This window comes from Podarcis raffonei, chromosome 1 (genome assembly GCF_027172205.1).
Source record: "Podarcis raffonei isolate rPodRaf1 chromosome 1, rPodRaf1.pri, whole genome shotgun sequence".
Lineage (NCBI taxonomy): Eukaryota > Metazoa > Chordata > Lepidosauria > Squamata > Lacertidae > Podarcis > Podarcis raffonei.
In genome coordinates, this window is record NC_070602.1 from 42,158,326 (window position 1) to 42,185,249 (window position 26,924).

The 26,924-nt window shown below is 42.6% G+C and overlaps 1 protein-coding gene across 1 annotated transcript in view; it reads right to left on the reverse strand.

Moving 5' to 3' along the window:
• PLCB2 (phospholipase C beta 2) overlaps positions 1–26,568 on the reverse strand; it is a 55,293-nt gene extending 28,725 nt beyond the window's left edge. Inside the window, exons 1-11 of the mRNA XM_053382377.1 lie at positions 26,208–26,568; positions 21,618–21,695; positions 14,644–14,712; positions 10,411–10,551; positions 9,590–9,669; positions 8,157–8,210; positions 6,824–6,899; positions 5,765–5,865; positions 5,038–5,204; positions 4,226–4,372; positions 1,021–1,178 (exon numbers count right to left, since the gene is read on the reverse strand). Coding sequence (XP_053238352.1) covers positions 1,021–1,178; positions 4,226–4,372; positions 5,038–5,204; positions 5,765–5,865; positions 6,824–6,899; positions 8,157–8,210; positions 9,590–9,669; positions 10,411–10,551; positions 14,644–14,712; positions 21,618–21,695; positions 26,208–26,291 — 1,155 coding nt within the window. The 5' untranslated portion in view covers positions 26,292–26,568. The remainder of the gene's footprint in view (positions 1–1,020; positions 1,179–4,225; positions 4,373–5,037; positions 5,205–5,764; positions 5,866–6,823; positions 6,900–8,156; positions 8,211–9,589; positions 9,670–10,410; positions 10,552–14,643; positions 14,713–21,617; positions 21,696–26,207) is intronic.
• Positions 26,569–26,924: the final 356 nt, after the last annotated feature.

Genomic DNA, 26,924 nt, shown 5'->3' on the forward strand with positions numbered 1-26,924 from the left:
TATAGTCCAGCCCACCACATGGTCTGAGGGATGGTGGACCAGCCCACAGCTGAAAAAGGTTGCTGACCCCTGATCTAGAGTGAATGTCATGCAATGGCTAGTATTGGGCTGGGGAGGGGAGAAATAGTTGCTTCAGTTTTCCATATCTACCTCAAGGGGACATTACTTTGAGTTCTTTGGAGGAAAGATAGTATCCCAGGCTTTTTAAAATGCCAGCTGAGTTTGATTTTATTCTGTGAGGATGCTGATATTCCCCCCGCCTTGCTTCAGTGCCTCTTAAATCTTTTGTTTCTATCATTTCAACTGTGTTAGTGTGTTAACGGCCCTGTTAATGGCCACGCTAAAAATACATATGTAAAACAATGTAGTGAACAACTTATATTTTTGACATTTAAAGCCCTTCGAGTCAAGAACACCTGAAAGATTCCCTGTTCTGGGTTCTCCCACTGCCTGAGGTAGATACACTGAGTGGCTATCAGAAAAAGGCTTCTCAGTGGTGGTGGACTGATTTTTTTAATGTCCTTGCCAGGTACACTCACCCAGGGGTGTATGAAGGGGGGAGGCGGAGGGGGCGGGCCGACCCGGGCACCACTTTGGGGGGTGACAAGATGGCCTGCTGCCCCTCAGCTGTAGAGCGGCCAAGGGCACGCGTGCAGTTGGTATGGGCACCACTCGCATGGCGTCCGTACGGGCTGCCTCTCACACGGCAACCGTATGGGCTGCCGCACATGCGCAGATCATACGGACGTCGTGTGTGCGCCACTGGGTCCCACCCCGGGTGTTGGAGAGGGTTTCTCTGCCACTACACTCACCTGGAATCAAATCTGATGTCATTTTGGCACCAGGCAAAGATTATTTATTTTCACAAATTTTACCTGCTTTATCTGACTAGGTTTGTTATGTTTTTCTGTTTCTTCTATGAATGTTGATGTTTTCAGTATTTTTTTAAATCTGCGTTTTGAAATTGTGAAATCTCTAAAAACAAAAGGTAAAAAAAACCCCATCTAAAGATATCTGTACCTTGAACAATATTTCAGTTGTCATGGTGAATCCATGGGTGATAATAGGCTCCTCATCTGGAGGACGCCCCTTCCAGCAATCAAGTTCCACACAGCGGCAGCCAGCCAATAGGGTCTGCCGATACATTTCAGGAGAGGAGATTCCAGAAAATTGTCCAGCTGCAAAAAAAAAAAAAAAAAAGGAGGGGGAGGAGGAAATATGAGCCTGTCATCATTGTCTATGCAGCCATATCTTTTGAATGAAGAGAAGAGAAACTCGTTTCTGTTACACAAATATTTAAAACTTTTATTTCTTTTTAAAAAATGACTTGTGACTTTTATGTTTCCAAAAATTCAGAAAACTTTAATTCACCCATGACACAATTGAAATTATAAATATTGCTTACACACACACACACACACACACACACACACACAATGCTATATAATTGTGGGTCGTATTGAAAATTGTTATATATTTAAAACCCTTTCTTAAAAAAGAATTGTTATATAACTTATTTCAGAATAGGTAGACAGAAGTAGACATGTGGACTGTAGAATCATAGAATCATAGAGTTGGAAGAGACCACAAGGGCCATCGAGTCCAACCCCCTGCCAAGCAGGAAACACCATCAGAGCACTCCTGACATATGGTTGTCAAGCCTCTGCTTAAAGACCTCCAAAGAAGGAGACTCCACCACACTCCTTGGCAGCAAATTCCACTGTCGAACAGCTCTTACTGTCAGGAAGTTCTTCCTAATGTTTAGGTGGAATCTTCTTTCTTGTAGTTTGGATCCATTGCTCCGTGTCCGCTTCTCTGGAGCAGCAGAAAACAACCTTTCTCCCTCCTCTATGTGACATCCTTTTATATATTTGAACATGGCTATCATATCACCCCTTAGCCTCCTCTTCTCCAGGCTAAACATGCCCAGCTCCCTTAGCCGTTCCTCATAAGGTATCGTTTCCAGGCCTTTGACCATTTTGGTTGCCCTCCTCTGGACACGTTCCAGTTTGTCAGTGTCCTTCTTGAACTGTGGTGCCCAGAACTGGACACAGTACTCCAGGTCCTCTCTTTTCCCCTTTTTGAAAATAGGGACAACATTTGCCCTCCTCCAGTCTGCCGGGACTTCGCCTGTTTTCCAGGAATTCTCAAAGATGACTGCCAGTGGTTCTGAAATCACATCTGCCAGTTCTTTTAATACTCTTGGATGCAGTTCATCTGGCCCTGGAGACTTGAATATATCTAGACTAGCCAAGTATTCTTGTACTATCTCCTTAGTTATTCTGGGCTGTGTTTCCTCTGCTGAATCATTTGCTCCAAATTCTTCAGGTCGGGCATTGTTTTCTTTATCGGAGAAGACTGAGGCAAAGAAGGCATTGAGGAGTTCAGCCCTTTCTGTGTCCCCTGTTTGCATTTCACCATCTTCTCCTCTGAGTGACCCCACTGCTTCTTTGTTCTTCCTTTTGCTACGAACATACCCATAAAAGCCTTTTTTGTTGCTTTTAACCTCTCTAGCAAGCCTGAGTTCATTCTGTGCTTTAGCTTTTCTGACTTTGTGTCTACACGTGCTGGCTATTTGTTTGAATTCCTCTTTGGTGGTTTCCCCCCTTTTCCATTTTTTGTACACATCCTTTTTTAATCTTAACTCAGTTAAAAGTTCTTTAGATAGCCACCCTGGCTTCTTTAGGCACCTTCCATGTTTCCATCTCAATGATATTGCCTGAAGTTGTGCTTTTACTATCTCCCTCTTAACAAACTCCCAGCCATCATGAACTCCCTTTCCTTTTAGTATTACTGTCCATGGGATCTCACCCAGCACTTCCCTAAGTTTTATGAAGTCAGCTTTCTTAAAGTCGAGAAATTGAGTCTTAGTATGCTTGGCTGCTCCTTTCCGCTGTATAGTAAACTTCAGAAGAGCATGATCACTCGCGCCTAATGATCCTTCCACTTCTACCCCACTAACCAGGTCATCAACATTGGTTAGGACCAGATCTAAAATGGCTGTTCCTCTTGTTGCTTCTCCCACTTTCTGGACAATGAAGTTGTCTGCAAGGCCAGTGAGGAATCTGTTTGACCTTATGCTCTTGGCTGAGTTTGACATCCAACAAATATCCGGGTAATTGAAGTCCCCCATTACTACTATCTCCCTTCCTTTTGCATGCTTGGCCATCTGTTCCAGGAAGGCATCATCTATGTCCTCCGTTTGGCTTGGGGATCTATAGTAAACTCCCACAATGAGGTCACTGTTATTCTTCTCTCCCTTAATTTTGACCCAAATGCTCTCACTTTGGCTTTGAGGTTCTAAATCTTGGATCTCTTCACAGGTATACACATCCCTGACATATAACGCCACTCCTCCTCCTTTCTTGTCTGGTCTGTTTCTCTGAAATAGATTGTATCCCTCCATTATTACATTCCAATCGTGGGACTTATCCCACCAGGTTTCAGTGATTCCTATTATGTCATATTTAGTTTGCTGTACCAAGAGCTCAAGCTCATCTTGTTTATTTCCCATGCTTTGTGCATTAGTGTACAGACATTACACTGTAGCAAAACAAAAATAACAATAAGTAGAGCATATACATAAAAGGAACATGAAACAATATCTACAGCACAATCAAGCCAGTGTTATACATATAAAGATAGTTATGGACAATTCTACTATAAATTTTGGATAATAGCTTGTCCATCTGTTCTCTATTTGTTTGGACACCTTTCAAAATATCAGCACCAATCTTGGCACAAGGGTTGCCGAGGTGGGGGCAATGGTCTTCATCTACATCTGGATGCCGGGTGCCATTTTGAATCAAGATGGCAGACCAAAATGTGATTTTGACATGACTTTACCTGGTTTTTGGCACAGGTTCTGCCACTTCATTAACAAACTTGACATGAGGGATCCTAAGGTAGGCGCAGCCATCTTCCTCAATGTTTGGATGCTGAGTGCCATTTTTATTCAAGATGGCAGACCAAAACATGACTTTGCCTGATTTCTGGTGTGACAGGTCCATTCACAAATTTTAAAGTGTTTAAAATTTTTAATATTTTTTGGTTTCTACAAATTCCCAGGCATTGCCAGGCATTCCCTGCTAGGGATAAATAAGTCATGGCCTGATGAACAGTTTTCATAATGAAAGTAAGCTACAAAGCTAAGTCAAGGGTCAGTAGCTACCCTCTTGCAATACAACAGCTAGTAGAAATTGACATTTCCCTCATGGTTGCATACCTGTTAGGTAGGTGTTGTGGGACGAGTTGATGAAGTAGTGAGAGAGTGGCTGGCTCATATCTTGGTGCAGCAAGAGTTTGTCCTGTGATACTATACTGTTTTCAGGACCACATAGGAACCAAACCATTCCTTCTGGAGACAGCTGCCCTGCAAGATAATTTTTAAAATGTTACTATTGCTGGTAACAAAATACAAAGGCCTTGAGGAACTGAGCTTGCATATTCCTGCCCATCTAAGCAGTGATTGATTTCAGTGGGGCCACTCTGAGTATTATTTAGTCAGATACACCCAATGATTTTAAGCTGCCCTAGGCCCAGGCTACTGAAAGATTTCCATGTAATAAACAGATTCCTCCTCTTCCCCCGAAGGCTTTGCACCACCCACGACTCCTCATCCTCTGCTACCACCTCCTGTCACCATCACCAATAAAAAGGAGGTCAAAATGGAGGCCAGTAGTGAGTGGGATAAGGTGAGGCGGAGGTGGCACCAGAGGCAGGGAAGGAGCTCCTCAGGGACCCAGATCTTCTGTCCCTCCCAGCTGTCCTGAGACTGCTGCCCTGAAGCAACTGCCTCACTGAGCCTTGAGGGCAGGCCATCCCTGGCTGCCTTAAAAATGGACCTCTATGACCATCTCTATCTGGTTTTCATTTGCAAGGTTTTCATTTGATCTTTTGTAATGTTACATTTGATGTTTTAAGAATAGTTGTAATCCATTTAGGGTTTCCCCCCCTTGAATTGCAGTGATATAGAAATAATAATAACAACAACAATATTACGATACATACTTCTGCTGATGGAAAAAATAAACTCACCTCTTTGAATATTCATCCCACTGGGCTCATACTTGTCTATGAGACCCTGTACCTGTTGTGGCTTGGCAGGGGGGAAAAGCATGTCATTGAGGTGAGAATCTCGCTGTTTCTTGTTAATGAATTTTGTCAAGTGGTCTTTGGTCATGTATGGCTTGGCTTTCGAATGGCTAAGCAGAGATAATGGAAAAAGGACAAAGAGAGAGTGGTGTCTTTAGATGTTCTGGAAAATCCCTCTTAGCAGCAAGACAACTTTTCCTACACTCATTTGTGGTTTTGGCATGACTAGTTCCTTCTTACCCATGCCCTGTCTGATACTTTACATTTGGTATCAGCAGTACTACAAGATGTGGGGGGACTGGGGATTTATCATGCTAAAACGGTCATCCAGTAGCATGAAGTGGGTGCTGGAAAAATATGCACTGCAATGTTGGTGTAAGTAGAAGTTATGGGGATAATTAGGCATTATAGTTAGAGATGGCAACAGCATGCTCACATTTAGTCTGACCGTAAGCACACTTAATTCTGTACTGGATAGTGACCAATGTTAACAAAATGGTGGGAGGAATAGGACTAATCTTGCTACCCTTCACCACTTTTTCATTTAAAAAGTAACAGTGCTGTCAATCTAGCAATCTGCAAAATTCCAGCTGGTTCTCACAGCCTCCCTTTGCCTGTGCAGTATCCCTTCTCTCCCACACATGCTGGCTGCTACATAATGGAGGCTTACTGTGAGGTAAATATCTCGTCGATCTCTGGGCGAGGACATAGATTCATCAGGAACGTTTTGTACACAGCTTCAGGGAAGTCCTCTGGATTGATGCCGTCATTCTGGAAGCAGAACAGCAATACTTGATGACTATTATCAACCCTTTTGTGGACTTCATTTCCAAAATGAAGGGGCCCAAAGCCTACCCTGGAAGTTGGGCCCTCTGTCCCAGATGCCCTTCCCTGCCCAGGCCCAGATATGCATACTTCAAATGTATGTCTACCTCCACCATCACTTGGTTTCAGTGTATCTATGTGGGGTTTTGTTGTTGTTCATTTGGTTGTTTGTGAGTCGTTTCGGTTTGTCTTGGCAAGATAAAGCAACTAACAAATTTAATAAATAATAATAAAAGTGTGCCAGGTGCACATCACTCAGTAGTGAAGAATAAATGCACTGTACTCAGCTCCACACGCACGCATTCATACATATTCTTGTTTTCATTTGTGTGTGTGTGTGTGTGTGTGTGTGTGTGTGTGTACTCTAGGACTGAGACCTCTCACTGAACACAAATACTTTCTGAGGCTGAGCTAAGAGATTCCAAGGCTGAGACAAACCAAGAGGGATCTATTGAGTTGGTCAATAGTACATTCTCTCTTCACAGTTCCTGTGATCTAAATAATCATCAGACACACACACCCTCCACACACACAGCTAGTTAAATACAAAGATACATTTAAAACTATGTGCATTTCAACTCTAAATAGGCAGTGTTGTACTGTGGTACACTGCATACTGTACAGTAATGCAGGAGGTTCTCTGGAAAACTGACTTTTTTTTTACAGCTGTTTTACTGTTGTGTTAGCAATGGGCATCTATACTTCATAGAATTAAACTGGTTTAACTGCCATTCAGTTTCCTCAAGGAACCTCGGAAGTTAGGCACCTGTAACAGAACTTTCCAACCTACAATTCCCAAAAGTCTTTGAAAGAAGACATAAACTGGTATAAAATTAATATAAATTTGTTGGGCAGACATGTTTGTTGACTATGAGCCCTAGGCTATGGAGAATATACTTCTTACCTTGCCTTTCGGAAGATGGCAAGCACTTAATGCTGCTTCTACCCTTTTTCTGTCTGCAGGAAATGCTTGAAAAATACTGAAAGAGATAGAAAAGGGTGAGTGAGAGCGAAAGTTATTGGGGAAGAGCTATTTGGCAAAACTTCCAGTGGGAAAGGCAGTCTGTATAGAGAAAATGGCAAATTGCCCAACATGTAGGCTATTAGTTGTCTCCATGAACTAGTTCAGCATAGGCTCCAACTATACAACCAGAACTATAAGCAATAGTTATCTGATACTTCCTTCCCCTTTTCTTTTAGGAGTAACTGTGACTGAGAAAAGACAAGCAGTTCATGTTATCCTTTTTTTAATTTTCTGGCAGAATAGAGTAGATGACTTGCCTCACTAAGAGACAAAGTGTCACACCCCTCAGCAGTTCTTTGTTTCTGGCAATCTGGCATCTGGCAATGAAAGTGTTTTTGAAGACTCCATAAATTCAGGAGCCTACTCTTCTTTTCTGTGTTTGCTTTTTCTTGCCAATCTGATGTTGAATGGTGCCAAGTTATGTTCCTCTGCAGATAAATGAAATGGCAACCTGTCTTCTGCTATCCTTGTTGTTGTTGTTGGATGATGATGATTTAATATTTTAAAATTGTTATTATTATAAATTTTCCACAAGTGAGGAAGCCAGAGAGAGTGAGTCTTCCTAGGATTGGAAGGCAGGGGGATGAAGTTGTTCAAGGTTGGACTGTTTCAAATTTTCATTCAGCTATGAAATTCAGTGGGTGACCTTAAGCTAGTCACATTCTCTCAGTCTAATGTGCACCACACCATGCATTTAAAACGAACAGCTTCCCCCAAAGAATCCTGGGAACTATAGTTTTTTTAAAGGGTGCTGTAGCTCTGCTAGGTGTAAACTACAGTTCCTGGGATTCTTTGGGGCTTTAAATGAGCTTTAAATGTGCTTTAAAAGTATGGTATGGATGTGACCTCACAGGCTCGCTGTGAGAATATACTTGGGGTAGGGGAAACTGTTATGCCCCCTTAAGGTCATTGGAGGAAAGGCAGAGTAAAAATGTAATAAACAGATAAATAAACAATTAAGTTGAGGCAAACCTGGTTTCACAACATATAGCGAGTGCTGTAGAACAGCTTGATTTGTCCTGGGATTTGAAACCTGGTAAATTTTACCTCAGCCCTCTGAACTGTATAGCAGACTGGACCTCTCTAAGCATCCCCTCCCAAAAGAACCCCTGGGCAGCCATTTGTCCAAGAAGATCCCTCGATAGTGCAGTCATTCAAGTTTGTCACACACCATCAGTAGTCAAAAGAAGCACAATGCACATGCCGTACTCACTTCCTAACAGGAATTTTCCCCTCACTATTCAGTTGCAGTTTCAGCTTCACCAGTCTGTGGAAACATTCAAAATAGACAATCCTTGGCTAAGAGGAAAAAAATGGAACAAGGGAAGTATGGTAGCCATAACAATAGGGAAAAGTAAGATAACCGTAAGAAAAGCCTGAGGTGAATTATTGTTAGATTTAAAGCTGAAATTCGATTCCACATTGATTGGAAAAGTTATTCAATTCCACAGACTCGTCGCATTTGCAATCACAGGGAATCGTGAAGTGAATTGAAACTGAGATTTGGGCATCTTGTTTACTGACATCCCAAGCTAAACTCAAAGGCAACAACATTTCATATTGAGATGATTAATACAAGTCAGTGGAACTTGCCAGAGAATTAGCATCATGATGCTAAAAAGAATCTTCTGTTGATATCATACTTAAGCTTTCTGGATTGAATTGTTTATAGTACATTCCTCTCATCTCACCACATGACTAGTTTCATGTCATCAAAATACAAAAGAAGTATAACAGTTGGAATGATACACGCTTGCAGTGTATCATCACCTGATCAGGTCCTAGCTAACCACGTCCTACTTTGGGACACTATATGACATAAGGGACTGAAACAGGACATTCAACTCTCTCCCAGTTTTCCTTTTTCCAGCTGACATCCAGTATTCCATAGCTCTGTCCTCACTGGGCTGGCTTTTGGGGGGGGAGGCACTGACACCTTACTTTTAAACTGTTGTTTTGTACTTTGCAAACTTGAGAGTTTCCATAAGCACCCCAAGGTTTATCCCGCGCTTTCATAGAATCATAGAATCATAGAGTTGGAAGAGACCACAAGGGCCATCGAGTCCAACCCCCTGCCAAGCAGGAAACACCATCAGAGCACTCCTGACATATGGTTGTCAAGCCTCTGCTTAAAGACCTCCAAAGAAGGAGACTCCACCACACTCCTTGGCAGCAAATTCCACTGTCGAACAGCTCTTACTGTCAGGAAGTTCTTCCTAATGTTTAGGTGGAATCTTCTTTCTTGTAGTTTGGATCCATTGCTCCGTGTCCGCTTCTCTGGAGCAGCAGAAAACAACCTTTCTCCCTCCTCTATGTGACATCCTTTTATATATTGGAACATGGCTATCATATCACCCCTTAGCCTCCTCTTCTCCAGGCTAAACATGCCCAGCTCCCTTAGCCGTTCCTCATAAGGCATCGTTTCCAGGCCTTTGACCATTTTGGTTGCCCTCCTCTGGACACGTTCCAGTTTGTCAGTGTCCTTCTTGAACTGTGGTGCCCAGAACTGGACACAGTACTCCAGGTGAGGACTGACCAGAGCAGAATACAGTGGCACTATTACAGTGGCACTCAACACTTTAGCATGCTATTTGAAGGAATAGCAGAAAACACTTGGTAGTATGAAGTTATTTGATAACTACTTACATTCTCTCCAGGAAGGAATAGCGGGAAGCATTATATACAAAGGGGTTCCTAGAAATGACCATGATATCATCTGCCCAAGCCTGAAAAAACAAGATGTGTGTACACATGGAAAGACTGGAAAATGAACTGTGCAACACCCTCACTTCCAGTGCCGCTGAGCAAGCGTGTTATGGCCAAGTTCCACATGGAACTTGTTCATTCTCTGCCCTTGTTATCCTTTCTAAAGTGATGCCCTCCAGCTAGACAGCCATTGAAATAAATGATATTTAGTTTCTGGTATATAAGCTTTAAATCAGGATTTTAGTTGAACAAATTATTCTTTTCCCTGTTTAAAGAGTACATCTTACAGGTACCTGTCTATAATAAATAAAGAGCATCAAGGTAAAAAACCCACAAAAGTTTATTTATTAATTAACTTATATTCTGTCTTTCCTCCAAAGAGCTGAAGGTAAATAAGCAGACATCATTTTCTCAATTCCTGTTTTCTCAAGTTGAAAACAGGTGTGTCTTGCAAAGCATCCAGCAAACTTCATGGCCAGGCAGGGATTAAAACATTAATCTTTCATAGCCAAACCCAGCACTTCAAATATTTTACTGGCTTTCTCAGTGACTCAGCATGGAAGCTCCATTTATCTTTTTGCTTGCGCAAACTTCTAGGATAATTGAGGAGCAGAGCAGCATAAACTGCTCTTTTTGTGAATAACATGTGCTCACTCTTTGAAAAATAACTTCTTTGCCCATCTTCCCATCACTCCTTTTGGAGTCAATTTCAGAACTCTTCATGATGCCCCAACCCAACCCCTTTTATAGTTTTTGTATACCTTTCCAACATTTTCTTTATAGGAAACAAAATTGTGAAAAGTGAGATCCACCAAATCAGGACCAGAAACCACAGTCAATGTCTTGAGAAAGAAATTGTTGTCTGGGAAATCCAGGTTGAAAACGTCTCGGAGCTTCTGGCTCTGCAAAGGATAAACAAACATGAAAATTCCAAGTAGGAATGCAGAGGGGAGGACAAGTTGCCTGCCTGAAACAACAAGAACTGGGTCAACCTTTTGCTTGAAATTCAAAGTGGAATGATTCAGCTTGAAGATCAGAAAACATTAACCGATATAGCATTTTTTAAAAATTATAATTCCCTTTGCTCATTGAATAGTGTAGTACTTTATTCATTTACTGTTTATAGAAGGGATGGGGAACCTGTGGCCTTTCAGATGTTGTTGGATTACTCTTATCTTCCCAGTGCTGGCTGACACAGATGTGATTTAGGAGCATCTGGAGTCACTAGTTCCCCATGCCTAGTTTACAGAAAAGTTTAACATGTTCCCACCACAGCATAGATTATTGAACTTCTTGCAGAAATACTATAACAGGGTCAGATGCTACAATAAACTCAGAGCTGTCAGAAAATAATGGCAGCTTTGTGTTGAGATTGTCTTCTCCATTGTTTCTGGCCATGCCCACGATCAATGGCGGTTGTTCTCCGCAGCCCTCCAGGGTCTGCAGGGAAATTCAGGCAGGGGGAAGAGAGGAAATGAGGCATAAATCCTCTTGATGCTCTTCAGTGGGGAGGTCACTGCATCCCGCAGTGTGGCGCAATCCCGTGTCTGCCAACTTGAAAGGCAGAACAGGACCAAACTGGGAGTGTGCCGCTGCCATTTGTGGAAGGTTCCTCTTCAATTTGGATAATTGGCATTCATCAAGAGGTGCTCTCTAAGCATCATATGCTAAGAGGCTGCAATCAATCAGCTGCCGAAATAACCGGGACTGGTTTTCTGAAGGTATTTGATTGTTTTCTGAAGCTTGAGAATCCTTACAACAGCCTCAAAGGAAAGAGGGAGGACAAGGAGCTTTGGGCTTTCTTATGGTTTTCTAATGGTCTTTCTATTTCTTGTCCTCCCTTACGATGAAGAGACATGTGTAGTTGCTACTTTGTTTGGCACTTCAAAAACGGGGAGGGGCAGTGGTGGAGGAAGCCTCTCCATCACCTGGGGCGTGGTGCTGAGGGGTAGCGCACGTGCGGCAGCCTGTATGGACTGCTGATCGAGTGCCATCTGTACGGGCTGCCGCGTGTATGGACCCGTACACCTGGCCACTCTACAGCTGGGGGGGGCAGCGGACCATATTGACACCCCCCCAGGGTGGCACCTGGGGTAGACTGCTCCCTGCCCCCCCCTTTGTATGCTCCCGGGGAGGGGGGCTTTTCAATTATGCTTTACAAGGAATTTAATAAAGTTTTGCTATGCCCCCCCTTGACTGAGGCAGAATGGATTTTATTCATCACCACTGCCAGACCACGGTGTTGTTGGAGAAATCCAGCAGGGTAAAAGAAAAATGACCCGCAACTGGATAGCTGCTGAAGAGAGGTTGATTCTTAGGAAAGTGTGTGCTGTGTATTGTGTGCCGAGAAAGAACTCCAGAGGGGAATTTAATGGCAGATGTCTGGAAAGTTCACTCTGTGAGATATTTATGGCTGTGGCTCACATGTCAGCCGGATAACAGTGGAACTGAATGGAATGTGACCATGTACCACTCAGATAAACACTGCAAAGAATTGAACAACGAGAGAAAGAACTGAACTCTTTTAACACTCCAAGTCTGGAACAAAAATGTACATGAAGGGCTACAAGTGAAATGGATTATATATTTACAAGAGGAAAATGAGATTCTGATTGTAAGGTGAAAAAGAGGACAGCTGGAAGAATGGTTTAATGGCAAGTGAAGGATGTCAACTGAAGACTAAATAAGAACTGAGCAGCTATGGGGGAATATATTGGAGATATGATTGCAACAAGAGTGGGAAACCTGGTTTTAAGAAATTGTATTAAATTAAGTAATTTGGTTTGATTTTTAATAATTTGGAAAATCAATAAAAATAATATTTTTTAAAAAGAGAGATTGTCTCCTCCATAAGTTATACTGAAACTTACAGTACCATACTTGTCAGGAAATGTGCATGTTTCACACGTTTGGTTCTTGATGCCAGATCACAGGTAAGTTTCACCACACATTATGGAAAGGAAGGAAACAAACTTCTCTTTTTTTTTTAAAATAAATTTTTATTAATTTTCCAATACATATTAAATAACAATACAAAACAATACAAAAACAAACAAACATATAAACATGTATAATTTCTTAACCTTCTTTTCCTTAAACCTTCTTTCAACGACTTCCCCATACCTCCTTTTTCTGCATCCTTGTTTTAAATTTTTCCAGCAACCCCTAATTTTATTTACTTATAGCACTTCCTTTAAATCCTTTTTCCCATGTCCAATTGTTTATCGCTGCAATTCTATTTTGCATTACTCAAAACATTTTAGCACTCATTAATTTTACAACAGTTCTTAAGGTAAACTTTAAATTTCTTCCAGTCTTCTTCCACCGTCTCTTTCCCTTGGTCTCGGATTCTGCCGGTCATCTCAGCCAGTCCCATGTAGTCAATCACCTTCGTCTGCCATTCTTCCAGTGTGGGTAGTTCTTGTGTCTTCCAGTACTTTGCTAAAAGTACTCTTGCTGCTGTTGTCGCGTACATAAAAAACGTCCTGTCTTTCTTTGACACCAATTGGCCTACCATGCCCAGGAGGAAGGCTTCTGGTTTCTTCACAAAAGTGCATTTAAGCACCTTTTTCATTTCATTATAAATCCTTTCCCAGAAAGCCTTAATCTTTGGGCACGTCCACCAAAGGTGATAGAAAGTACCTTCAGTTTCATTACATTTCCAGCATTTATTATTGGGCAAATGATAAATTTTTGCAAGCTTGACTGGGGTCATGTACCACCTATAAATCATTTTCATAATATTCTCTCTTAAGGCATTACATGCCGTAAACTTTATACTGGTGGTCCATAACTGTTCCCAGTCAGCAAACATAATGTCATGTCCAATGTCTTGTGCCCATTTAATCATAGCTGATTTAACCATCTCGTCCTGTGTGTTCCATTTCAACAGCAAGTTGTACATTCTTGACAAATTCTTAGTACTGGGTTCCAAAAGCTCTGTTTCTAATTTCGACCTCTCCACCTGAAAGCCAATTTTCCTGTCCTGTTTAAAAACTTCATTTATCTGGTAATAATGAAGCCAGTCTCTTACTTTAGACTTCAATTTCTCATAACTCTGTAATTTAACTTTTCCCTCCTCATACTCTATAATTTCCCAATATTTCGGCCATTTGGATTCCATATTTAATTTTTTCACTTCCTTAGCTTCCATCGGTGACAACCACCTGGGGGTTTTGTTTTCCAACAAATCTTTGTACCTAATCCATACATTGTATAGGGCTTTTCTAACAATATGGTTTTTGAAACCTTGATGGATTTTAACCTTGTCATACCACATATATGCATGCCAGCCAAATCTGTTATTGAACCCTTCCAAATCCAAAATATCTGTATTTTCAAGAAGCAGCCAATTTTTCAGCCAGCAAAAAGCCGCTGATTCATAATACAGTTTTAAGTCTGGCAGGGCAAACCCCCCTCTTTTTGGAAACAAACTTCTCATGGGGCTAATATTTTTGCAGCAATCCTGTGTTTTTCACCATGTATAATTCTGTCCTAAAAACAAGGACTATGAGATGTTGTCTTGTTAATGTTAAATAATAAAATTATTATTATTATAATGTGGGACTTTGCTGATTTTGACAAAAACACCCCATGCACACTGTATATTGCTTGCACCAACTTTAGCTTTCATGGGAATGTTTTCTCTCTCTTTTAAATGTGGGCCTACGCATGTCCATTTATTCACCAGACTTAAACTCTTTCCCCATTTTATTTTACCTATTTTGTAACCTCTTACATAAGCACTGTTTAGCAGTTTTTCCTGAATATTTTCAGATTTTGCACCCACTGTCCACTCCCAAATTTAGCAGTGCAAAAAAGGATACATTTCATACAGTCCAGTGTTACAAAACACACAATTTGCTACCACAAATGAAAAGAACAGCTCAGTCAATATGAGAGGAAGAAGTCAATTAACAAGTTACAATGGCATCTCCCAATGAGTATTGCATGGATAACAATTACTAATCCTATACACAATGCCACAAACTCACCTTGGGAATCTTTGCAAATTTCCCTATTCTAGTATCTCGAATGCTTGTAATTTCCAAAAATTCCATTTCCTGCAAAATATCAAAAAATAACATTCAAGTCTCGAGCAACTATAAAGGAAAGGAAAGCACCTGCATTCACAAACCCATTACTCAGCAGCCTAATCACATCTTCTAATGTACAAAACAGCATGCATTAAACATTACCCATTTTTCAACAGATTCCATTAGGGGCAGGCCCAGAGAATGTTACCACTACTAAGCAGTAACTGGTAATGTCCAAATCATAACAGCTAGCTCAGTATCACTTTGATGTTTGGAATCTGTGTTATATAAAATGCAAGGTATCTTCTCAGAAAATTAGAATTCTTCTTAGCTTTAACTACTACAGAGACTCTCACGTGAGTATTCTGTGGAAATATTGGGGATGTTCTGAAACGTTTGTGTATTATACTCAAATGGCAACTGGATCTTTCACTAGCTGTCTTCTTTTGAGTATCACATACTAATGTTTGCCCTTTGAATTGGGCCTAGAAACAAATTGCCAACCCATACAGGTGCTTTAAAACATGAGAGATCTAAACGGAACCCGAGTCAGTAATCTGACCACTGCATTTTCCACCCTCCATTGCATTTTCCATGCAGTGTTATGAGCCACTGGGTTAGTTTATCTGAAAGGAGCTTGCTGGGAGAATTTGCCTCTGCAGAGGTCTTTAGCCCGCCAAGGACGCATTCTGATGACATCATTGGTTCACGCTACGCTGCATATACAGTGATCAGGGCAACCCACACAATACGGTAGTTTTGCACACCTCCTTCTCCTTCTTGTACTTGCACTTTCTAACCTTCAAAGTCTGCTGGCTCTCAGTGGCATTAGCACCCATCAGCATGGGCACGACCCCCTTCCCTGGTTACTGCTTAGCAACAGCAGTCAAATGATGGAAGCTTTAGTGTAACACACCACTGATCTGCATCAATGCAGATCTTTTTTGTTTGGTTTTTACTTTCATAATGGGGTATAACAGCAGGGAGCTCAAGAAGCCTAAATCTCCCTTGTTTGTATTTTCAAATGCTGACAAGCAAATTTCCAAGAACATCTCAATTCTCATTTGCTGATTCAGGCCAAATGGCATATTACATGCCTCAGCTCTGATTATTATTATTTAACTTAAAAGCCGCTTCAATTTGTGAGCAGAGAAGGGGTGGGTGGGTGTAACCCTCTCCCTGCTGGCCATTTCCACACTCCAGATTGCTCACTTCATTCATTCTGGAAGAAAAACTTAGAAGGAGGAAGCAGCAGGAGGTGTGTAATTTGGAGAGAGAAAATAATGGGGAGGAGAAAGTTAATCACCCCACTTCCCAGTAACTCAAAAACTGGCATCTCACACGATGCAAGATCCCATGGAATCTGATGGCAAACACGTGTAAATGTTACATTTTTGTGTACCCTTTCTGGCAACACCTTAAAATGGATAGGAATAGAATTCTTATCCCCAAGAGAACTACGTGGATAAACCCTTCTGATGGAACTTTTTGTACACTGCTATACATTTGTACAAAAAGTCACCCCCTTGTACAAAAACTGGCTTTGGAACTGGACTGTTTGTTAGCTTGCCCAACAGCATTTGAGCTCACCTTTGTTTACAAGCTCTTTTCGCAAGTGGGAAACCAGCCTGCCACTGGCCTCTCCCAGTGTGGAATTAAACAAACCACCATCCTACTCCCATATTTGTTTATTTTGCTTAGTATTCTAATCATAAGACTAGTGAATTTTCCAGGCAAATGAGACACCTGAGTTATCACTACCCTCAGACAAGCCCATCTCTTCCGTTGACAAATTAGTGAGCTATCTGCCAGGAACTACAAGCAGCAGAGTGAAAGAGGCCCCACTTCACTCTTTAGAAAACTCATCCCTAACTCAAAGGGTCCCTATACTGCAGCAAACTAGTACCTGGCAGAGCCGTGAGTAAGCAGCAACCAGGTGTCAGGAGGTCAGAGCTTTGTGTGTAACGTGGTCTGCCTGCACCCCTAAGCTAGCCAGCTCCCCTCGGGTGTGGTGGAGAACACTGGGCAGATTCACATCACACATTCAAAGCGCTATGATACCACTCATGGCTCCCCCCAAAGTATTCTGGGTGCTGTAGTTTGTTAAGCATATGACTGTAGTTTGTTAAGCATTTTAAGGGTGTGACTTGACATGATTACAAGGTAAATGTCTCAATTTAGTGTGACATGTTATTCTAGACAAACGTTTGAAGGCACAACTATCAGTGATTATTGGCCATGATAAGTGAATGGAGTTTCCAGGTCCAAGTGCAATTATATCTCTGAATATCACTTGCTTGGGAGCAACAGCTGTTGCATTCATGCCTTGCTTGTGGGCTCCCTAGAAACATCTGGTTGGCCACTGTGGAAACGAGGGTGCTGGACTAGATGTGTGTGTCGTTTGATCCACCTGGGAGCTTCTTATTGTCAGCGAAGTCACTTAAATACAGTGGTACCTCAGATTACATACGCTTCAGGTTACATACTCCGCTAACCCAGAAATAGTGCTTCAGGTTAAGAACTTTGCTTCAGGTTGAGAACAGAAATCGTGCTCCGGCAGTGCAGCGGCAGCAGGAGGCCCCATTAGCTAAAGTGGTGCTTCAGGTTAAGAACAGTTTCAGGTTAAGTATGGACCTCCGGAACGAATTAAGTACTTAACCCGAGGTACCACTGTAATGCAGACAGATTTCAGAGAGAAATGTCCTGGTAACACATTGCAGAGCAAAATTGAATGAAAGCAGTGTATACCGGTAGTTTGAGGAGAAAGAAACAGAGAAGCTTTGCCTTTCTTAGTTAAGGTCTTTTACATAGCTCCCTCAGGGCTACATAGCCAATCAGGGCATGAGGTGACTCAGCAAACATCATGCCACTCTGCCTTGTTGCCAAACGAAACCTCCACCACCCTATCTGGTTAGCAGACTTATTGATAGCAGAGTTAGCCCTTACGTTACAAACTGAATGATCCCTGCTGTTGGACTTCTACCACTTCTAGTCTTCCAAGAGGAAGTGAAACCTGACAAATTGTCAACCTCCTGACATAGTTACTGTGCATAGTTACTGCTATTGTCTTATTCTCAAGCTTCAGTTACTCCTGTGATTAAGAGAAGGAAGCAGCCCCAAACCACAGTATCATACTTAACTAGAAAGCAGAACTAAATGATCAGAGGCTCTCAGTCCCTGCTGGCCTGCTCTATCTCACTGCGTTTTCAGTTTTCATGGAGGAGGAGACAAATGGCCTTCCTTTTCATGTGGATTATTGCTCCACTTACCAGACATCCTTACACCTGGCTGGTTCATGCATATCACTTGGAGCCACAGTTAAGCCTAACTGGTTTGGGAATAAATGTGGAGTGCGCTGGTGTATGGAGCTAGAATTACAGCTGATTGTTCCTCTTCATGCTGCTTCTGTGCTCACAGGATCTAAGCCATGGTTTTGGCTAGTATTGTGTCCAAAGAGAAGTAGTACCACACTATTCTACCTCAGTCAGACTGGAGTACTGTGTCCAGTTCTGGGTGCCACAATTTAAGGATATTGACAAGCTGGGATCGGTGCACAGAAGGGTGACCAAGATGATCAAGGGTCTGGAAACCAAGCCTTATGAGGAGCGGTTGAGGGAGTTTGGAATGGATGAGACTGAGAGGAGATATGAAAGCCATCTTCAAATATCTAAAGGGGTGTCACATGGAAGATGGCGCAAGCTTGTTTTCTCCTGCTCTAGAGGGTAGGTCCTCAAGCTACAGGACCAGTGGCTTCAAGTTACAAGAAAGGAGATTCTGCCTAAACATTCAGAAGAACTTTCTGACAGTAAGAGCTATTTGACAGTAGAATGGTCTCTCTTAGAAGGTGGATGTTTTGAAGCAGAGGTTGAATGGTCACCGGTCATGTGTGATCTAGTTGAGATTTCTGCATTGCAGGGGATTGGACTAGACACTCAAGATCCTTTCCAACTCAACAATTCTATGATCCATTTGGTATCCACATACCAAAAATCCAGAAATCCATGGCAAGTTTTCAAGCTCCCCATAGGCATTTGGTTGGCAACTGTGAGAACAACACACTAGATGCCATGAGACATTGGCCTAACCCAGCAGGCCCTTGTTATGTTCTTATGTTCCTTCTTTTCTCTGTTTTGCCAAATCTGCAGGACAAATCTACCCCAGTCTCAAATCTTCAAGGCATCTTTCCATGTAAGGCAACCTAGTGCTTCTATAAGTCCCAACTTTTACACAAGCAATGAACAACAAGTACGTGCTTTGGCCAGGCGACAGTGGGAAGTGGCTCTTTGGAAGAGCTAAATTGGATGTGTCAAAGAGAAACTGAGACTAAGAGGATGCCTAAAGAACACGTAGCACCTCCAGCCGTGACAGAGATACTGGAGAACAGGATGCACAAGTACTTTGTGTTTTCTACCCCCTGCATGTTCAATTCCATGCAAATCAGGAGCAAAAGATTAAGAGCATCAGAAAGGTGCAGAATTAATGTCTGTGACGTCCCTTCCAAGTGAGGAAGTGTGGCTCAATGAAAGAGCACATGGTTTGTACTCAGAAAGTCCCAAGTTCCATCCTTGGCACCTCCAGTTAGAAAAGATCAGGTAACAGCTGATAGGAAAGTTTTCTGCCAGTCAGGGTAGACAAAGCTTCTAGCTGACTTGGCATAAGTCAGCTTCCTATGAGGCTTAGAGGCACATCATAGGTGATGTATAAGGTTGAGAGAAAAAGTGAGTTTGGAGGTTGCCTGCAGTAGAAAGAAGTGGTCAACAGGCATGGGGTATTCAATGTTCCTTTATTATTACATTTCTATTCTGCCCTTCCACTCAAGAGAGTCCAGGCCATCTAATACCAACGTGGTGAAATAACACACCATTACAAATAAACATATTTAAAATCTTCATGCATTTAATATAGGCTTTTAAAAAATGACCTATGTCTAATATTTTAGAACACTACTGCATGAGAAATGAATGTTCTCACACAATTAAGGATAAAATCACCATCATCACTTCCCATGAAGCATCTCCATACATAAAATAGTTAGCTTTCTAGTTTCCACTCTCCATTGACTCACTGCTTTTCTCCAGAATTCCCCAGATGCACATGCTGGTCAGTCAGCAAATATAAGTAATGCCCTTCTAGCTTGGGAGGGGCCAGAGCTCAGCAGCAGAACACCCTCTTTATATGCAGAAGTTTGGCACCTGGTATCTCCAGATAAAAGGATGTCAAAGAGCAGAACTTGGTCAGGGACCTCCGTCATAAGTTCAAAACTTTGCATGATACAAAGATAGGTGTAATGCTATGGCTGCTTTTTCTGAAGCCTCCAAGAAGAGCCCATCTGGAGTTAGAATAAAGGGGATCATTCCCATTTTTCTTCTGCCACCAAGCTGTCGTCCCCCCCACAACCATATGTGCAAACATTTGCTTAGAACCCCACATGAATGGCCTGGAGTTAAAAACCACAGCTGTGTAGGAAGCAGCTGCCTCACAAAGAGTCAGATTGTTGGTCCATCTACCCCAGGGTCACCTACACTGACTCGCAGTGACTCTCTAGGGTTCCAGACAGGGGTCTCTCCCTGTCCTATCTTGAGATGCCGGGGATTGAACTTGAGACCTTGTCCATGCAAAGCAGATGCTTTACTATCAAGATACAGCCAGCAGAGAAAAAAGTAAGTGCACCTTCACCCTCTCCCCACTTCTTGCTTCATCACTCACAATGGGTTCCTCTCAAAGCTGCTCTCCTTCAGAAAAAGGTGAGGCACGAGGGCTGCGTGCTTCACACATTTGCATTTAAGACATAGTTTGCCCCCTAAATCAGAGAAGATGTCTGGGACTGGGTTAGATAGCTTGAGGGAATGGTCTGATTTAGGAGATGGGTGCTTCATAGATGGGACCTATGTGCTTTGCCCTTCAAAGACTCCAAAGAGAACTAATGGTTCCTCATCATCCTGGGGGGGGGGAGTGACAAGCGGGGTTCAGCCCTGGGCCTGTTGTTGTTCAACAGCTTTATAAACTACATGGATACAGGATTTCACGGGATGCTCATCAAATTTTCAGATGACATCAAACTAAGAGGGTAGCTAATACTGCAGAAGACAGAGTAGGGATCCAAGATTACCTTTACAGATTGGAGAACCAGGCCAAAACTAACAAAATGAATTTCAATAGCGACAAATGAAAGGTTGTACACTTAGGCAGGAATAACCACAAATGTAAGATGGGGGACACCTGGTTTGCCAGTAGTACATGTGAAAAGGATCTAGGTAGACCATAAGCTTAACATGAGTTAACAGTGTGATGCGGGGGGGGGGGAGCTAATGGTATTCTAGGCTGCATCAACAGAAGTATAGTGTCCAGGTCAAGGGAAGTAATAGTACCGCTCTATTCTGCCTTGGTCAGACCACACCTGGAGTACTATGTCCAATTCTGGGCACCACAATTTAAGAAGGATGCTGACTAGTTGGAACGTATGCAGAGGAGGGCAAGCAAGATGATCAAGGGTCTGGAAACTAAGTCTTATGAGGAATGGTTGAGGGAGCTGGGTATATTTAGCCTGGATAAGAGGAGACTGGCAGGAGATATGGGGGCCATCTTAAAATATCTAAAGGGCTAAAGGAACAAGCTTGTTTTCTCCGGCTCCAGAGGACCCAAATCAATGGATTCAAGTTACAAGAAAGGAGATTCCAAGTAAACTTAAGGAAGAACTTTCTGACAGTAAGAGACGTTTGACAGTGGAACAGTCTCCCTCGGAAGATAGTGGACTCTTCCTCCTTAGAGATTTCTAAGCTGAGGTTAGATGGTCATGTGTCATGAATGCTTTAGTTGAGATTCCTGCATTGAAGGGGGTTGGACTAGATGACACTCTATAATTCTATGATTCTATGACTCTGGTATCTTTTGACATCAACATCTCCAATTAAAGACTGAGGATCAGGACTTACCTTACTCTGCAAAGTCCAATAGAGATAAAAGCCCTTTGGGTCTACCCGCAGAATCACAGGAGAGGCAGTTGCTGTATCCTGACAAAACCAGAAAAACTGGTTTGTTTGTTTGTTATTTGTATTTATTAGTCACCTTTTTGCACTCGAGTGCATCAAAGCAAGTTATACAATAAAAGAAAACAACGAAGGCCGTACAGTAAATAGCTCAGAAACTGTCATTTATGTGTTCTAATATATCTGTGAGGGAGAGGAAATGTCACTTCAGCTGCGTGAGGTGGGCTGGATGACATATATTTAGGGTAGGGGATGCCAACATTTTACCTGTTGGCAGGGCCTTGCAGAGCCAGGCAGAGGCCTGGCCCAGGTAGATAATGCCCCCCCCCCCGCGCCTCTGCGTTCACCCCAGTGCATCCCCTGCGATTGTGAATACGCTGACAGAGGCCCCCTTTGGAATCGGAGGCCCAGGCCAAGTGGCCCATATGGCTCCCCCTCTGTCTGGGCCTGCCTGTTGGACTCCAACTCCCATCAGCCCCAGACAGCGTTGTCAATGGCAAGGGATGATTGGAGTTGGAGTCCATCATCATCTGGATGACTCCATGTTAGCTGCTATTATTATGGTTATGATTAAGATTATGATTGATTTAAGGTTTTCCCCTATGCTATCATTTAAGTTGACTTCTATCCACATATATTTAGGAATTGCTGTATGGTAAATAGAGGAATGTATCCCACATTAAATCAGTACAAACTTTTCTACAGCTGAGTGGAATTCTTGTGCTGCCCTTATTCCTGCCCATTCTGCCACCCCACTTTCTTCATTAGCGGGATTTTCAGAGAGGAGAGAGAGAGATAGAGAGAGAGATAGATAGATAGAGAGAGAGAGAGAGAGAGAGAGAGAGAAGAGAGAGAGAGAGAGAGAGAGAGAGAGAGATTGGGGGAGAGGGTTTTAAAGCATGGGACAGAACTTCAAAAAAAGTTTGTTCTGGATACCAAAATTGAAGTGGCTATTTTTTTTAGGTGTTTATTAGTTGCTAATTTCACTATGTAATAATGACTTCCACTTTCTTCTCCAGATCTGATGTGAATGAGCTGCTACCTTGGCTACAATTCCCTTTTATTCATCTCAGAGCATCTGGAGGAGAAAGTGGAAGTCAAAATGTCATAGTTGTCTAAAAGAAGAAATCCTGAAGTCTTAATCCAATTTGTGGGACTTTTAGTGGGGTAGATTTGCTGCAGCTTCTGTTTTCTGTGGTTTTACTGCTTTGTTTTTGCAGTTTTATTGTATTTGTTTAAACTAACTACTCAGTCAGCATTTGGATGTCTTTGACAGCAAACACCTTGATTTGGAAATGGGGAAAGAGTGGAAATTAATATGATAGAGGTGACAGCTGTGCCTGCCTTGTTTTGTGTGATCAGCCTTGTTCTGCATCATACAAGACTCTGAGCTGGTTTTAGTTCTTAAAATATCTATGACACTCAGATGTACTGAGCTGCACCGCACCACACAGAATGAAGACCATGATGAAGCCTGCCCTTAAGAGCTTTCTGTTTCACCATTATAGCCATAGTTACATGGTCTATCTCCAAGTGACATACAGTATCTCCACTTACAGAAAACTTGTGCCTGCTGAGTCAGTTGACAGTAACAACCAACACAGCTGTTACCTGAGGGGGCAGCCAGGTGATAGATTCTTCCATGACTGATTCAGCACTTGAGCATCGGAGCTGGAGAAGGGGAAAGGCTGCTGAAGGAAAAGCTATCAAACAGTGCAAGCATTGTGTGCTACACTCCTGCCTCTGGATTTTGCCACCCACATTGAAACCACTAGTGGCTTGGGATATTACACTGTCAATAAGAAACTTCTGCTTGAGAATTCAAGAGCAATGATAATATAAAAGATAAAAGGGGCCCCTGACAGTTAAGTCCAGTCGCAAACGACTCTGGGGTTGCGGCACTCATCTCACTTTACAGGCCAAGGGAGCCGGCGTTTGTCCGCTTCTGCAGACGGTTTTTCCAGGTCATGTGGCCAGCATGACTAAGCCGCTTCTGGAGAACCAGAGCAGCGCACAGAAACGACGTTTACCTTCCCACCAGAGCAGTACCTATTTATCTACTTGCACTGTGTGCTTTCAAACTGCTGGGTTGGCAGGAGCTGGGACCGAACAATGGGAGCTCACCCCATCACGGGGCCTTGAACCGCCAACCTTCCGATTGGCAAGTCCAAGCAGCACAGTGGTTTAAACCACAGTGCCACCTGCATCCCCAATGAGAATATAAAGGTCCTCAATAGCTTTTTTAAAAACTCCCTATAATTAGTTAGCTTCATCCAAAGGTATCTCCTTAATTAACATACGTGAACCCATATACAGTGGTACCTCGGGTTAAGAATTTAATTCATTCTGGAGGTCCGTTCTTAACCTGAAACTGTTCTTAACCTGAGGTACCACTTTAGCTAATGGGGTCTCCCACTGCCACTGCACTGCCACTGCGCGATTTCTGTTCTCATCCTGAAGCAAAGTTCTTAACCCGAGGTACTATTTTTGGGTTAGCGGAGTCTGTAACCTGAAGCGTCTATAACCCGAGGTACCACTGTAATCTACACCAGTTTTTTTTTTAAAAACAAACAAACACCAAAACAAAACAAGAAGGAGTGCATTTGGGCATCAAAGCACAATGGGGAAACATTTTTCTGGTTTGACCTGAATTCCAACACAGGGAATGAATATTGCCACCAATGCGGAACAATATCCAATACAGCTGAAGCCCTAAAAGCAGGGGCAGGGAAGCATTTTCATCCCAAGGGCCACATTTCCTACTTTGCTTCCTCCAGAGGGCCACGTGATAATAGTGGGTGGGACCAGAGGCAAAAGGGAGTGGAGCGACGGATGTAAACTTTGCCTCTGTACATTTCTATACGTTCTCACGCACCTCTCTGTATTTTCTATCCAGATAAGCAAGAGGCATTGTTTAGAGTTTAAGAACACATTCCAGCCAGGCCAAAAACACTTGGAGTGCGCAATAGGTCCAGTGAAGTTTGTGGGGCTAGCTGGTGAGAGACCTAAGGGCCAAAAACAGATGGCTACAGGGCCATATTTGGCCCCTGGACCGGAGGTTCACCAACCCTGCTCTAAAGGAAACACAGGTTAAAGATGAGCCTGCTGGAAGAAGCCAGTGGTCCGTCTAGTTCAGCATCCTGTTCTTACAGTGGCTGACCAGATGCCTGTTGGAAGCATGTAAGCTGGATGTGAGCACACGATAACTCTCCCCACCAGCGATTCCAGCAACTGGTATTCAGTGGTACCTCAGGTTAAGTACTTAATTTGTTCCGGAGGTCCGTTCTTAACCTGAAACTGTTCTGAACCTGAAGCAGCACTTTAGCTAATGGGGCCTCCTGCTGCTGCCACGCCGCCAGAGCACGATTTCTGTTCTCATCCTGAAGCAAAGTTCTTAACCTGAAGCACTATTTCTGGGTTAGCAGAGTCTGTAACCTGAAGCATATGTAACCCGAGGTACCACTGTACTGCCTTCGATAGTGGAAACCCGTTGGTGGCCTTCTCCATGAATTTATCTAACCCTCTGTTAAAGACCTTTCATAGTTTGGGGACATCACCAAAGCATGCTAGGCTTACTGCACATAAAGTGGCACAATGACATCCCCACATCATGTCACTTTCTGCAGAAAGGGTATGAGATGCTGCAGAGCCTTAGAGTACATGGACCTGCGGAAGAACCACACTGGCCTCTGTATTTGCCAATATTCTTCATTTGAAACATGCAGTTGTTTCCTATTCACTCAAAGACCGATATTAATCGGTGAATTTGTCATTTGTGCCAGATAACGCAGCGTATACGAAGACTGTGGTTGACTTACTTTTGAAAGATCTCACAGATAATTGGATGAATCTGCAGAACCGCGGCCTCTTTAATGTGATTCTTCCCAGGGCAGATTCATGTTTATCACTTGTTATTTACAGAACTGTCAAAACCTACATTTGTTTCGACTGGCTGGTGATCAGCTCTTTCGTATGAACATGGCCTGTTGCTCTTTGTTTGATGCTGTTATATTTATAGTTATTTATTTGATATATGTTTTACTTTGGGTATTCAACAGGTTAAGCTTGAAGAATGAAGATGATAGATATTAAATGAAGAAGATGATAGATGATAGATGATAGATGATGATAGATAGATGATAGATAGATAGATGATAGATAGATGATAGATAGATAGATGAGATAGATAGATAGATAGATAGATAGATAGATAGATGATAGATACTATTCCTCCACACTTCATAGCAGTGCCTTCCATAGGATGGCTGGAATATAATAATAATAATATCTCACATGCACAATAAAAATGCAGGAGTGGGCCCACCACAACTTTAAAATTACTTTGCATTGTTTTCCTCTTTTTTACTCATCACTCATTGCTCCCCCCTAAATCTTACCACATGCAAACATTCATTTATTGCCCTCAACCACAGAAGGAGAGATTTACTCATTCACACAGTTGGGTAGTTATGTCTAGAACCCTTCCTGCTTCTCAAGAGCCCCAAACCAGGGTGAATTAAAAACCATGGTACTCACATCATCCCACTTGATAAAGCGTTCACCTCTGGACATGTACTCCTTCACCTCAGGGGGGGTCAAAATAGGGGTAAGCACTGACATCTTGGCATTCAGATCCTGACTCGTAGGACTCTTGTTCTCAGCTGCCTCCTTCCTGTCTCTCTGGATCTCCTCACATAATGCTCTCCGTTGCTTCAGGAGCCAGAGATGCTTTATAGGCCAGAGATAACACCAGGACGGCTCCACAAACTGAAAGCAGAGACGCTGATCTGCATGGCAAATTATCAGCTTTCCAGAAGAAACAGGTGAACTCCGGGGAGCCAACAGCCCAGAGAATGTGGGGTGGGCAGGCGGAGTCGATTAGCAGGCTGTTCCTTGCAGAAACCCACAAGCAAGGGCTTCCTGTTATGAACTTCCTCATAAATGCTTCTGCTTCCCTCCTCTCAATTTTACAGTTGATTCATAAAGTATTTCAAAAGGGCTTGAAGGATTTCAGAGTTCCTTTTCAAAGCTGTTGTTTTGGTAACATTTCCTCCCTAAAAAGCTAAGGGAGTGGTATTATCTGCACAACACAAACACACACACAGCTACGCCTGGAAACTTAGGGGTGGGTGTGGGGTGGGGACTTGTTGATACCAAAATATCTCACTAGCAGCAAGAACTATTTGGGGTAAAACAAAGTCTTTTCACAAATGATACTAAAGAATTGTAGCTAAAACTATGTTTCAGAGTATG